Genomic DNA, 15,257 nt, shown 5'->3' on the forward strand with positions numbered 1-15,257 from the left:
GGATACGACACATCTCCATCAACTGTGGCTTACTATGGCAGTACTGTGAAGAAGGGAAGAATTTTTAAAATGACCCTCAATTTCAGGTGATTTTGATATGCCGTTCCACTTTAACCATCATTGAGAACAGATGTGATAAAATAGAGACTCTTAATTTTGGCTGCCTACTGATATCACTCGGGGAGCTCTAAAGAAAATTCTGGTCTAACTGATCTGAGTGGAGCCTGGGCCTTGGCATTTAAAGGTGCTCCCTAGGTGGTTCTAACTTGTAGCCATGGTGAGAATTACCTCCTTTCCCTAAAGAGGTGGTTGTCAAATTTTAGCATATCCCAGGACAACATGAAAGAGTTGACGAGGCACAGATTGCTGGGCTCCAGACTCAGAGTTTCTGATTCATTAGGTCTAGCGTGGGGTCCAAGAATTTGCATCACTCACAAATTCTCAGGTCATGCTGATGCTGCTAGTCTGAGGACCACACCTGGGAAATCCATGGCTCTAAACCAGAAAAGACTCACCCTCTATTGACCCTCTCTAAGACATTTATAGAAAAGCTTCTACAATTCACATTAAACTATTCTTTAGTTATTAGTTAACATTTTAGTACAGAATTAGCTAACAAATTATTCCCTTTTTAGAAGTAGTCTATGCGTGTGTGCATGCTCAGTTGCTTCAGCTGTGTCTGACTCTTTGTGACCCTATGGACTGTAGCCCGCCAGGCTTCTCTGTCCATGGGATTCTCCAGGCAAGAATACTGGAGTCAGTTGCTGTGCCCTTCTCCAGGGGATCTTCCCAACCCAGGGATCTTACCCACATCTCCTGAATTGTATGTGGATTCTTTACCGCTGAGCAGTCTATACTCATCACTAAAAATAATTCAACAATATAAATCCTAGAAAGTAAAATATCAAAGTTGTTTCCTCCCATTCCCTAACTTAGGAGTTGGCAGATGCTTCCTTCCTGTAAAGGCCAGATAGCAAATATTTTTTGCATGGCAGGCTATAATGGTCTCTGTTGGCAATACTCAACTCTGCTCTTGTGCATGAAGAGGCCACAGACAACCTGTAAATGACAGGTGTGGTGTGTTCCAATAAGACTTTATTTACAAAAATAAGTAGAGGGCTGGATTTGACACATGGGTTCTGGTTTGCTGACTCTTGCCCAGACCCATGTCCCAGAGATACTGCAGTACAATGTTTTTATTATATACTTTCAAACATTTTCTTTGATTGTTTGTGCTCATGTCTGACTCCTTGCGACCCCATGGACTGTAGCCCGCCAGGCTCCTCTGTCCATGGGATTTCTCAGGCAACAATACTGAAGCAGACTGCCATTTTCTCCAGCAGGGCAGATCTTCCTAAACCATGGATTGAACCCATGTCTCCTGCTTCTCCTGCACTGGCAGGTAGATTCTTTACCACTGAACCACCTGAGGTGCCTTTCCTTTGCTTACGTGAACCCCAATGTTAGATCTGCACGCTCATATAAAAATACATAAGCATTATGTACAAATATATCTTTTTGCTTGCTTTTAAAATGGAATCATCAGTGATATAATTTCTTACTCATTAGTTTGACAAAAAGCGTGGTGTCAGAAAACAGTAATTTTCACACATTATGTATAAAAGCTTTTCAGCTGGAAATGTTTATATTGGCAAAAATTGATAGAAACCAAAGGGTCCATGAAAAGGCACTTATTTAAACAAATAAAGTTTCGCTATACAATGTAATATTATGCACATGTGTAAAGGAGTATACTGCTATATACTATATACAGTATATACTATACATACAGTATATATACTAGTATATACAGGATATACTATATATACCGCTATATGTAGCAGTATATAGTTCATAGTATATCAGCAAGAGATAACTAAGTTGCAAAATATTAAAAATAATTTTAAAAGCAACTAATATCAGGAGAGTAATACAGTATTTTTGGTTATGTAGCTTAAGCTTCTATATGTAAAACAGTGGGAGGGGTGTACTTTACCCACTGATAGGATATCGTGTTTGACTCTGAAGTGACTTAATCACTTTTAATACAGGAATGCCAACAGTAGTGAATCATTTTATGCATTCTGTCTTTTGCAAAAGCTTTAAAACATTTTCGCTGGACATCACTACTGTGATTGCCTGGGAATGCCTGCTCACTTTGTTCAAGAGAACCTGGCTTCCAGGTGGAAATGCATTTTAATCCGATTGACTATGGCAGCTTTTACAAAACTGCTGTTAGTTAGAAATGGCGAAAGATGTAAACATGCATTGCACAAAAAAAGAGTGTTACTGTTTTAGCCTGTGATTTCTCATTCTCACCTGTGGGTACACTTTAAGAAATCTGTGAGCTGAAGGCAATGCATTTAGTTGTGAAATCTGAATGATGCACTGCTTAAATGGTAAAAATTAGAAATAATGTGAAAGAAGGATTATAATTCTCTTTTCCTTACTGCCATGGCAGATGCAAATTTTCAGTTTTGATATCTATTTTGAGGACCTAAAACAAGGCTTTTAATCAATGTATTATATATTAAATTGATACTGTTAACTTCTGATTATTCAAATTAATAAAATATTCATAGAGAAATGTCCAAAGTTTTACATTTCTCAGACACCCTCCCCACCCCCACCCCCATTAATTATCATGCCTAGAAGCTTTTTAGTAAAAGCAGCAGTCATCAGGCTGACGGAATCTGACAGGCCAGCAAGGCCCAATTACACTGGTGCTCTGTGGCACTTTGATGTCCTGGAAACAGAGAGAGATAGGGGCAAATTGGGTAGCACATTATGTTAATGACTTGATTTAATCCAGCCACTAAACTTTATGTAGCCTGTTAAAAAAGATGCTAACACTAATTATGCCACTTTGGAGAGGAAAGGAGGGGACAAGCATTTCGTTCTGACAAAGTGAAGCTCATAAATGTTGTAAATGAAATGAAACAAAATGAAGTAATCTATGATTAATTATACATCACAGACATGAAGAAAAGAGGAAGAACCGAGTAATATGTCTAAGTCCTGGGAAATCTGTTAGATTCCTTTTAAGGATCGACATTTCTAAAAAGTAACTATGAGCTGTCAGATTCTGTAACATGAAAAAAAGAAACTGAATGATCTTAAATTGCTTACATAGTACAGGCGATGACTGAAATTCAGAGTGTAATTGGCATAAATGATTTTTATCTAGGACACTACTTTTAGTCTCAATTTGGTGACATTATAGCTATAGGTAAAGGCAATTTAAAACATTTCTACACAGTGGAGATAACCACAGAGTAGGGTTAATTACCTTTTAACTAATCTCTATGCCTCTATTCTTTATCCTATTGATAACAAGATCTTTTAAAATGTGATGTAAGAGTGTAAGCTCCCCCAAAGCAATAGACTTATTTCTCTTACCGCTAAGTTCCCAGTCCCCAGAACAAGGCTGGGGACACAGTAAATGCTTACTGACTCCACCTGTTTAATGAATGAGTGATCATCCTCCCCCCTTAAAAATCTTCACTGGCTGCTCACAGAACTTTAGGATAGACTGCAGCTTCCTCAACTGATACACAGAGGCCTCAATGCTCTGGACAGGCCTATCATTTCAGAATCTTCTCCTGGGGCTCCCTCCATATGCCCTAGGCTTGGCCCATCCTAAAACCATTCTGACTCTGAGAATAAGCCATGTTCTCTGCACTCTCTCAAAGTCTCATGCTTTTTATTCCTTTGGGCTATAATGACTCTCCTTTGCTTTCACTAACTCTTAATCACCTTCCACAGCTGGCTCAGGCTTCACTGACTCTAGGAAGCTCTCCCTGACGACGGTCCCTCATGCTGAGTTAGGCACCTCTCTTGAATGTTCTCAGAGCAGTTGTGCATCCCAGTCTCCCAGCACTGACCTCTGCGCTCTAATTGTATTTCCCCTACACTGTAAATTTTTGGAAGCCATGGATTGCTTCTTGTATGACACACAGTAGATGCTAATGAACGAAGAACAGTTGTGAGAACTAAAGAAGATATTACATATTAGCCATTCAGTAATACCTTCCCTTCCAAAGAAAGCTATTATAATAGTGCCCTGAGATTTCTACCTGAAGCAGTTCTTAAAGAGGAGATGAAAGAAGAAATTAAGGAGCCACAAAAGTTTTTACGCTTAAAAAGTGAATATCAGCAGTGGGACAAAATGACATTCTGTGTCTCCTGGTTTCATGCACTGAAAAGGACACAGCACTGCTTCTGTAGGGCTCCTACCCAAACAAATGAGCTGAATCCAATACGGGGAGAAATCTCACAAATTTAAATTGAAGGACATTTTACAACATAAATGGCCTGCATTCTTAGAAAAAGTCAGTGTTATGAAAGACTAACTCAATGGAATGCTGAGGAACCATTATGGATTGAAGGAGGCCAAAGGGGCATGACAACTAAATGCAATGTGTGATCTAGATTTGATCCTGGACCAGGTCAATAACTTGCTATAAGTGATAATACAGGGACAACCCGCAAAATCTTACTAAGAATGGTAGATTAGATAATAGTATTGTATTATTATTCTAAAGTATTTCGGGATAAAGGGGTATGATTTCTTAATTATGTATGTAAGAATGTGTGTATATAATGCATACATACATATAAATGTATATAGGAGAGAGAATAGAAATGATTAAAAAGAGTGTAGCAAACATTAACAACGGATGAATCTGAGTGAAATGTATTCAGGAGTTCTTTGTACCACTTTTGCAATCTTTATAAAGAAAAAAGTTCCATGACTGGTATTAAATGATTGCAAAAGGAGCACACAGAAAAACTGGTACAATCATTAGAAAATGCTGTATTTCACCATTATGATGATCTCCTGAGTTTTGTTCCTGTGTTCACAGATTATACTATTTTACTGTATTTGTTATATAATTTAATAAAACTAAATTTCACCTATTAACGTAAGGTACTTGTCAGTACCTTCTACTAAACATAGAATTTGAAAAACCACATGGGAACTTGATTAATGACTACCAAGGCATAAAGCATTGCTTAGAATAGCTGGTTGCTTGAAACAATAATTCACACTTCTGAGATGGCATCAAAAATCATTATAGGAAGTCGCATTTGAGTAGTGAGGGCTGTATTAGGCTGTAGCGAAGTAACAAAAATTACTTTTCTGGAAGTAATAAGGAAAAAATGCAATTTACTCCAAAGGAAAAATATATGTATACATTAGACTTAGTTGACTATTTTAGAAGAATAGCTCTTTCATTAAACTTGTTACATTAAATTCTCTATTCTTAGTTAAGAGCACTGTACAATTGCACTGAGGTGCTAGCAATGCTGTCAATATACACATGATTCCGTTGAAAAATCTGATAAAGGATTTCTCAACCTCAGCACTACTGGCATTTTGGGCCAGACAGGTCTTTGCTGTGGGGCCTGTGCTCTGTAGCATGCTAGGCAGCAACCCTGACTTCTATCCACTAGATGCCAGTAGTAGTCCCTCCCAGGGTGACAACCAAAAATACCTCCAGACGGTGCCAAAATGAATCCCTTGCGAGGCAAAACTGCCCTGGGTTGAAAATCTCTGGTCTGAGATGATAAAATTTTAGATAACATTTCCCCATTCTTTGAAACTGACTTTTAGATGATGAATACAATGTTTAGAAAATAAAGTTAACTGTTGCAATGTCTCCCTAGTATCTCCTGGATAAAATCTAAAATATATTTAGTCTTCTCCATCATATCTGAAACCTTCTATCCTGTTCTGCAGAAAGGCTGCTCTAGTGAGTGTATTCTTATTTCTGAAACATACTGTGCATCCCCTGCCAGCACCAGCATGCACATGACTTTGTGCTTGCTGCCATGTATCCCCATATTTGAGATGTTACAGTTAAAGCAGATACTCCTTTTCCCTATGTGACTGGCTACAGTTGAATGGGTCAAAGGACCACAACTGATAAACATGGATCCAATCCAGAGGCTAGACGTAGCTGATCAGATCTTTCTCTCTGGGCCTGGGCATTTTGTGGGGCTATCTTTGGGCAAGTGAAGCAGAAAAAAATCAGCTTAAAATGAGAAAAAGCAGACATGAAACTCACAAGAAAGAGGGTGGGTGAGCAGATTATGGGCATCTCCTTAATGAAGTCTATTGAAAAATCACTCCAAATTTCTCTTTCCTCTGAACTTCCTTAATTAGTGGCATGACTGTCAGCAAGTCACCTTACTTCAAGGTCTCAGTTTACTTATTTGGAAAATGAGGAAGATGGGCCCTGAACAGCTTTATTCTTTAGCTCAAATATCTACTAGTCATTGGTGGTATTGTCTCCTGATTGTTTTAGATTGTAATTTAACTGATGATTTAATACTTGACTTTTCATGAACACATCTTCCCAATTAGTATGATATTTCCTGAGGGCAGGGCCAGAATGCTCTATTTACTCCCTAGGGAGATGTGATTACCAGTTGCAGATGGTGAATCCCTGGGAATCACTGAGTTATAGTAAGAGAGATGAGTGCTGTTTGTAAATCTGCTAGAGAAGTAAATTCTTTGGTACTAGTCCCTTAGGCCCTAGGACTGATTCAGTATCTCATACTTTTATGTTCAAAGGCTAAACCATGTAAAGTATCCAAAAATCATGATGAAAGTAAGCAGAGTCTTGCAGAACTACTGAGAAAGAAATGTGAAGAATGTGAGAAAGAAATATCTGAGTCAAACTTGCAGGCTTACTACTCTTAAATGGAGTGTTCTTAGTAAAATGATGTGATGGTTAACTTTATGTGTCAAGTTGACTGGGCCATGAGATATACAAATGTTTGGTCAAACATTATTCTGGGTAAGTCTATTACGGTGTCTCTGGATAAGATTTAACATTTGAGCTGGCAGACTGAGTCAAGCAGATTATACTCCTTAACATGGGTGCATGAGTGTGTGCTCAGTCGTGTCCAACTCTGAGAGCCCATGGACCCCTGCCAGGCTCCTCTGTCCATGGAATTTTCCAGGCAAGAATACTGGAACAGGTTGCCATTTCCTACTCCAGAGGATCTTCTGATCTAGGAATGGAACCCATGTCTCCTGCACTGGCAGGCATATTCTTAATCACTGCGCCACCTGGAAAACCCTAATGTGGGTGAAAGTGAAAGTGTTACTGTCTTAGTCATGTTTGACTCTTGGTGGCCCCATGGACTGTAGCCTGCCAGGCTCCTCTGTCCATGAAATTCTCCAGACAAGAATACTGGAGAATTCCATATATCAGTATGCTATACATTAAATGATATTATGATAATTAACAATCATGTAACAATGATAATAAAACTTTGGACAGATGAAGTATTTATCAATCATCTGTTTGTATTTCTCAATCACAGAAACAATGGGTTTCTCTATTTTATGGAGGCACCTGTGACATCTGAAATGTTCTGTTCTATGAGTTTGTTCAGCAGAGAGATTAAGCTAAAAATATGAGATTTTAAGAGTTGAAATAAGTATTGCAATTCTTAAAACAATAAAGTAGAAATTCTATTTTTTCTTTTATTTTTTTAAAGGGGAAATTCTAAAAAAATTAAAGGAATACAATTAATCATTTCAGGAAAATTGACTTGGATGAATAAAAAAGCTACCACTTTTCTTATGTTTACTTTATAAAACCTTTTTTCTCCCCGACAATGAAAAATGCTCTGGTAAGTGGGATACTTCCTATGTAAATTAAAGTATAGCTTCTTTTCAAAACTTCAATTTACATATATACTACTTTTCAGCAATGTGCTACAAAACAAGCAAAGTATATGTATAAGAAATGCATTACCTTCTAAGAAAGTTTAATTTTTGGGTAGAATGAAGTAACTTTAACAGTTTATCAGTGACATATTTAGATATGAACAGTCTATGAATTTACATATGTAACTTACTACAGTTTTAAAGGCAATCTCACATTTTGGAAATCCTTTAAAGTTCAGATTTGATTTACTATATCTTTGTATAATGGTTCTGCAAAGGAGTCAGAGAAGTCAACTGATTTGAACAAGTAACTACTGTAGCTACAGATGTTAGGTACTCTAAAACACGTAAGCAAAGCTAACACTTAAATGTTATGGCCCATTACATAATGAAAGTATAAATAAAATTTTCTTATACTAGATCATTATTTGGAAAAGATTATGATAATACATAAATATTTTTCCAGAAATATTCTTCCTTAAGATTTTCATATATGAAGACTGATAAACTATGAATGAAAAGCAGCTTTATTTCAGAACATTTTTGGTTGATATCAGGTTACTGACCTGTTTGATATTCTTGGAGACAGGACCTGGGATAATACACTCATCACTGTCAGAAGCTGATCTGTCTCCTTCATCTGTTAAGAAACAAAATTTTATTGGTTTAAATCTGTTAAACCAATTACATTTGTACCCTGTGAAATGGAGAGAAATAAGCATATATTACAAGGATAACCATAAAAGAAAAATATGATAATCATGTCTGAATTTTTTTAGCACTAAAGATAATTAGATTTACATTACATTTTAGTACTGATTCATTGGAAAAGATCCTGATGCTGGGAAAGACTGAAGGCACGAGGAGAAAGGAACAACAGAGGATGAGAGGGTTGGATGGCATCATCAACTTGATGGACATGAGTTTGAGCAAGCTCCAGGAGATGGTGAAGGACAGGGAAGCCTGGTGTGCTGCAGTCCATGGGGTTAGAAAGAGTTGGACAAGACTGAGCGACTGAACTGAACTACATTTTAGAAAAGAGAAAAGGAAATAAAAATATTGCTTGTTCAAGTATAAAATTAAAGTAAAAATTTTTTAAAGAACATGATAATCATAGTTTCCAACAGCCTAACCTAAACTACTGTGTAAAAAATAAAGTTATTCCTACTATTTAAAAATATTTTTAGAAGTTTTACAGTAATATTGCAGTAAAGTTGACATACAATAAACCATACAAATTTGTGTGCAAAATTTGTATTTACATCTTGGAAACATGTATTTTGCTGCTGCTGCTGCTGCTGCTGCTAAGTCTCTTCAGTCGTGTCCGACTCTGTGCGACCCCATAGACGGCAGCCCACCAGGCTCCCCCATCCCTGGGATTCTCCAGGCAAGAACACTGGAGTGGGTTGCCATTTCCTCCTCCAATGCATGAAAGTGAAAAGTGAAAGTGAAGTCGCTCAGTCGTGCCCGAATCTTAGCGACCCCATGGACTGCAGCCTACCAGGCTCCTCCGTCCATGGGACTTTCCAGGCAAGAGTACTGGAGTGGGGTGTATTGACAAATATATAATTCTGTGAAACCATCACCATAATTAAGAGAGTGAACATGTCTATCACCCCCAATATTTCCTCATGCCCCCTGTAAAGTTTTTCCTCTTGCATCTTTCTATTTCCATTCGTCCTTCCCTAGGCAACCACTTAAATGCTTTCTGTCACAGTAGATCAGTTTGCCTTTTCTAGATGTTTATATCAGTGAAATCATGTTGTAAGCCTTTCTTTCTTCATTTAAAAAAAATCAAGTCCTCTAGAATAACCTCTAGAATAACTAGATGATAGTACTGAACCCAAAGAGAATATAAAGTCATTTAAAATATATATTTGGAACATGGTCAGCAACAATACTTGCATTCCATTGTGGTGCTCTGAGTTTGAATAAGAAGATATGCAACAATTCCACCTGACCACACCTGACGAGACTGAACTACATCCCATCATTTCTGTCAAGAAACAGCTATCATGAAGTAGACTCATGATTAAATGAAGATGTTCTATGAGGCGTGAACAGATTAAACAAAGCAGAGTCAGGGAAATAATGGTAATTTTAAAAAAGGAAGTCACCTTCGGGTTCCAGTTCTTCAGTTATTTCTGTTTCATCTTCGGAAGACGTCAAACTTCGTTCTGCAAGCTGACCCTCAGACAGTAAAGACACATCGTCGTCCTTTCCTTGCTGCGTTTTCTCAGTATTCTCTTTTACCTTATCTACACTGCTTTCCTGAGGAACCTGAAGAAGCAAAAGCACAGTGATATATTATTGCTTATATCACATTTATAGCATTCTTGCTGAAGCCCTTGAATGATAATAAAGCAAGTAAATATACTGGCATGCACTTTATATTTGATTCATGAGAAAATAATCACTTAAGCTGCACAAATGAAAATATGCAGATAACTTAAAATCTGATTACAAATTATATATCAAAAAGCATTAATCTCAAAATGAATTTTACATTATACTTTAATTTGTATGTGTATTTACTACCTACTAATGTCTGCATAATTATAACTATTCCACTGGTAATATGTTAGACCTTTCTATTCCAGGGAAGTCATATAGAATAGGATCAATGATTTCTTAAAAAAAAATTTTTTTTTTCATTTTTGACTGCACTGGGTCTTTCTTCATCGTGGCACATGGGGCTCTTGGTTGCTGCACGTGGGCCTTCTCTAGTTGTGGCGAGCGGAGGCTACTCTCTAGTTGTGGTGTGCAGGCTTCTGGCTGCGGTGGCTTCTCTTGTTGCAGACCACAGGCTCTACAGTGTGCAGGCTTCACAAGCTGCGGCTCACGATCTCAGCTGCCCTGTGGCATGTGGGATCTTAGTTCCTGGACTAGGGATTGAACCTGTATCCCCTGTGCTGGCAGGGGGATTCTTAACCTCTGGACCACAAGGGAAGTCCCAATGATCATGACAAAGTATTTAAAAAAAAGAAACCTTTCAAGATAATTTTAATGTAAACACATACCTTGGGAATATGTGAAACAGTTGGCATATCAATTTCTCTTTCTGGTATATGTTCCACTTCTGGCGAAATTTCCTTTCTATCTTCAGGAAGAGTAGAGGTCTCCTTCTATTAATGTGAAAATGTGCATATATGTTATTTTCTATTTTTTACTAAATCCTAAATCATCCCGAGACTTTTTCACACACACATACGTACACACTTAGCATTTACTCTCATAACAACTTTCATACATAACATATAGTGGTATTAATTATATTTATCATGTTGGACATTACATCCCTAATACTTATTTTCTTTACAACTACAAGTTTGTACTTTTGAGCACATTCATCCAATTTGCCTTCCCCACCCCCTGCTTCTGGTAACCAGAAATCTGATCTCTTTTTCTATGAGCTTTTTAAAGTTTATTTTTAATTGGAGGATAATTGCTTTATAATATTGTATTGGTTTCTGCCATACAACAGTGTGAATCAGCCACAAGCACACGTGTCCCCTCCATCCTGAACCTCCCCCAACCCCTGCCCCATCGTCATCCTCACGGTTTTCACAGAGCACCAGGTGAGCACCCAGTGCCCATACAGCAGATTCCCACTGGCTATCTATTTAACACATGGTAGTGCATGTATGTGGTTTTGAAGTATAACTGACCTATAACACTGTATTAGTTTTCTGTTAAAATACACAGTGATCTGATGTTTCTATACATTTCAAAATGATCACTACAACAAGCACAGTGATTAGGCTGTGTCAGCCTACAAAGATACTACACAGTCACTGTGTTCCCCATACTGTACATTTCATATCTGTGACCCATCCATTTTACAGTTGGGAGTTTGTATCTCCTAATCTCTTTTGTCTATTTTTTTCTTTCCCTCAGCCCCTCTAGCAACCACATTTGTTCTTTGTTTCTGTGACGATCTATGACTATGCTTTTGTGTTGTTATGTTTGTCCATTTGTTTTGTTTTTTTTGGATAAGGTCTCTTTCACCTAGATGCAGACTGAGAAGAGAAAGGGTCTAGTCTGAAGCTTGACTGCTGAGGAACTTCAGCATTCAGAGATATGCTCCAGGTGAATGAGAAAAGTTAAGCTGGAGGGAAACTAGGAAGGCATGGTATCCCAGAGGCCAAGAGGGAAAGTATTCCACTCTGTCAAAAGTTACTGGGAGATTAAGAAAGGGACAGGGAATTGATCACTGGATGTAGCAAAGTGACAGTCACTATGACCTTAGCAAAAGTGGTTTTAATGAGGAAAAGTTTTACTACTGTGAGCAAGGAACAATTTGAGGAAAGGGAGACAGAATTAAGACAACTTTTTGAAGAGTTTTGTTCTATTTTGCTTTATGGTAAATGGGGAAAGAAGACTGGGGGTAGTATCTCGAGAGAGACATGGGGCCAATGGAAGATTCAGATCAAGAGTAAGATCGTTTAACTTTTACACAGTGCCAATTACAAAGGTAACATTTTACAGGAAGAAGAAGTGTTTTATATCTGTTTCCCTTTAATCAGGTACGGAATACTATTCATTTGTTTCAAATATTTGTTTGAAGGGGGCGGAAAAAGCAGTGTTCTGAATGTTTACTACTTACATAATGCTGATGTGGTGTGATATCCATAAAAGATACCTTCTTATCTTTAGTTGTTAAACGTCTTGGTTTAGGTGTGGGTGCCTAAGATAAACCAATATGTCAAACTGAGTATAATGAACATACTTTTCAGATTTTTTTTCTCTTTTATGTGGCTATTTATTAAGGAATAATAATAATTATGTAGGAATAATAATAATTTTATAGGAAATTCAAAGTCACTGTTACTCACTGCAATTATAGTACTAAAAGAGGATGTTGGAAGTAGTCTTTGAACAACCTCTGACTCTTCTTTGTGTCTGAAATTTCCTAAGTCTTCAGTTGTTATACAACCACTTGGTGGAAGGTAAGCAAATTTCCATTTCAATATAACATGAATAGTTCCAGCAGGATGCTTTTCATGATCTGTTAACTCAAATATGCCTGTCAAATTACAAAAATAATTGTAATTAATGCTAGAGGGAAGTTTTATTACCATAAGAATTAAAGAACAGCAAAAAGAAACTACCCCACAACTTTACAAATAAGTTTAGCTTTTACTTACAACTCAAATGGCTTAAGAGAATAAAATAAGACAAAAGGATCTATGACAGGCTCATTTCTCAAGCAGACTGCTTTTAAAAGTTAAGACCTCACAGATAATACCTATTCAAAGAGGAGAAAATTAGCTTATAAATATTTTAATTCATTGAAATTAAATTCAGAGATTCTTCAGAATTTTTAGCCTTCTTCTAAGATATTATCTGGGTTATAGCTCAAATAAGAACCTTCATTTTTTACTTGATATTCTTGTGTCTCTATACATTATACATTATATATATATATATTATATATTATAATGTACAAAATACATTAAAACTTCAAAATTTATCTATATATAATACACAATAATGTATATATCCTAAGGAGTCCTTATATTACTACATTATTCTAATTTTAAATACATTTTACTGGGATCTGTTAAATCATTTCAAATTAACAGTAGCATAGCAAAAAAGTCTATAAAATAAACAAACCATCCAAAACATAAAGTATCACCTAGCTGAATATGTAATACTGAGTCACACATTTTAATCCTTATACTAGAGTTTGCAATATGAAAATCCCTGACTTGAAAAAAACAAACCTATATTTCAAGCATAACTTTTGTTTAGGGTATCCTTTACTTGGTTCTCAAGTGTTTGACACTTCTTCTAATGGCTGGCTAGGAAAAACTAAACAACAGCTCTAGACTTTAAGTAGAAAAAAAGGATACAGGTGGAATATAGGGAGGTGAGAAACTTCTATAATAGGCATAGGTGAGATTTACAGAATGGCTGAGTGAAGAGATCAGTAAATATTTTCCACAAAAAGCAATGATAACACCACATAAAATGGTCAAAAAAATTCATTTAAGAACTCTGGAAATTGATCAAAGGTATACAACAAATTAAGAAGCACTTGTTCAAGAAAATCTACGAAACCTCAGTAAGAACAATAGGAGTCAGAAAAGGCCCTAGTAAAGCTACTTGGCAAATAGATGGGGAAAAAATGGAAACAATAACAGACTTATCACTGCAGATGATGCCTGAAGTCACAAAATTAAAAGACACTTGCTCCTTGGAAGAAAAGCTATGACGAACCTAGTGGTTTAGTCGCTAAGTCGTGTCCAACTCTTGCAACCCTGTGAACTGCAGCCTGCCAGGCTCCTCTGTCCGTGGATTCTCCAGGCAAGAATACTGGGGTGGGTTGCCATTTCCTTCTCCAGGGGATTTCCCCAACTAGGAATTGAACCCGGGCCTCCTGCATTGCAGGCAGATTCTTTATTGACTAAGCTATGAGAGCTACCTGACAAACCTAGACAGTATATTAAAAAGCAGAGACATCACTTTGCCAACAAAGGTCCATATAGTCAAAGCTATAGTTTTTCTAGCAGTCCTGTACGGATGTGAGAGTTGGACCATAAAGAAGGCTGAGCACAGAAGAATTGATGCTTTTGAACTGTGGTGCTGGAGAAGACTGTTGAGAGTCCCTTGGACAACTAGGAGATCAAACCAGCCAATCCTAAAGGAAATCAACCCTGAATATTCACTACAAGGACTGATGTTGAAGCTGAAGCTCCAATATTTGGCCACTCAATGGACATGAGTTTGAGCAAACTCTGGGAGATGGTGAAGGACAGGGAAGCCTGGCATGCTGCAGGTCATGGGGTCACAAAGAGTTGGACATGACTTAGCAATTGAACAACAAGAAGCTACTTGTCCCTGGCTGAATGTGAGACTTACAGACTATCTAAACACTGAATGCCTCACCTAAGCCATACATTGATCCATAGGCAAAGGGTGGGGGCCTGACAACTCAAGGTGTTTGAACACAACTTTCAACAACCATAGGCTGATCACTAAACTATGTTCAGGCTTAAAATGAAAACAAAAACTTAGCAGAGATATCAGTGGCTATAGCAAGGGAAACAAAACTACAGAACTAGTACAGGCCAAGTCACCAAACAAACAATAACAGCAACAGAAACCCTGTGGAGGGTTAGAATCTACAGATTCTAAAATACAGTGTCCTAAAGGCCCAAATTTAAACAACAGCAAAAAAAAAAATTCATGAGATACACAAAGAAACAGGAAGGAGAATGTGCTACATACACAGATAGAATGTCACCTAGAGATGCTTTCTCAGGGCATCCAGATGTTAGACTTAGCAGACAAAGACCTAAGAGCAGCTATTGTAAATACGTTCAAAGAGCTAAAAAAAACCATCTTTAAAGAATTAAAGGAAAGTGTGATGACAATGAATTATAAAACAGAGAACATAATAAAGAGAGAAATTATAAAAAAGAGAACTAGAATATATTATAAAATATGGAATATAGCTAATATTTTACAACTATAAATGGAGTACAACCCTTAAAAACGACAAATCACTACGTTGTATACCTGTAACATATTATACATCAACCATATCTCAATAAAAAGAGAG

At 37.1% G+C, this 15,257-nt stretch overlaps 1 protein-coding gene across 4 annotated transcripts in view; it reads right to left on the reverse strand.

Annotated features, from left to right (window-relative positions):
- The window catches only part of RPGRIP1L (RPGRIP1 like), a 97,791-nt gene that overhangs the window by 25,367 nt on the left and 57,167 nt on the right, over positions 1-15,257 (reverse strand). For all 4 annotated transcript variants that reach the window (XM_059877427.1, XM_010814627.4, XM_010814626.4 and 1 more), the window contains 5 exons: positions 12,523-12,713; positions 12,294-12,374; positions 10,708-10,812; positions 9,805-9,967; positions 8,254-8,327 (listed from right to left, as the gene is read on the reverse strand). In XM_059877427.1, coding sequence (XP_059733410.1) covers positions 8,254-8,327; positions 9,805-9,967; positions 10,708-10,812; positions 12,294-12,374; positions 12,523-12,713 — 614 coding nt within the window. The remainder of the gene's footprint in view (positions 1-8,253; positions 8,328-9,804; positions 9,968-10,707; positions 10,813-12,293; positions 12,375-12,522; positions 12,714-15,257) is intronic.

Source organism: Bos taurus, chromosome 18, assembly GCF_002263795.3.
Source record: "Bos taurus isolate L1 Dominette 01449 registration number 42190680 breed Hereford chromosome 18, ARS-UCD2.0, whole genome shotgun sequence".
In the NCBI taxonomy this organism is placed as follows: domain Eukaryota; kingdom Metazoa; phylum Chordata; class Mammalia; order Artiodactyla; family Bovidae; genus Bos; species Bos taurus.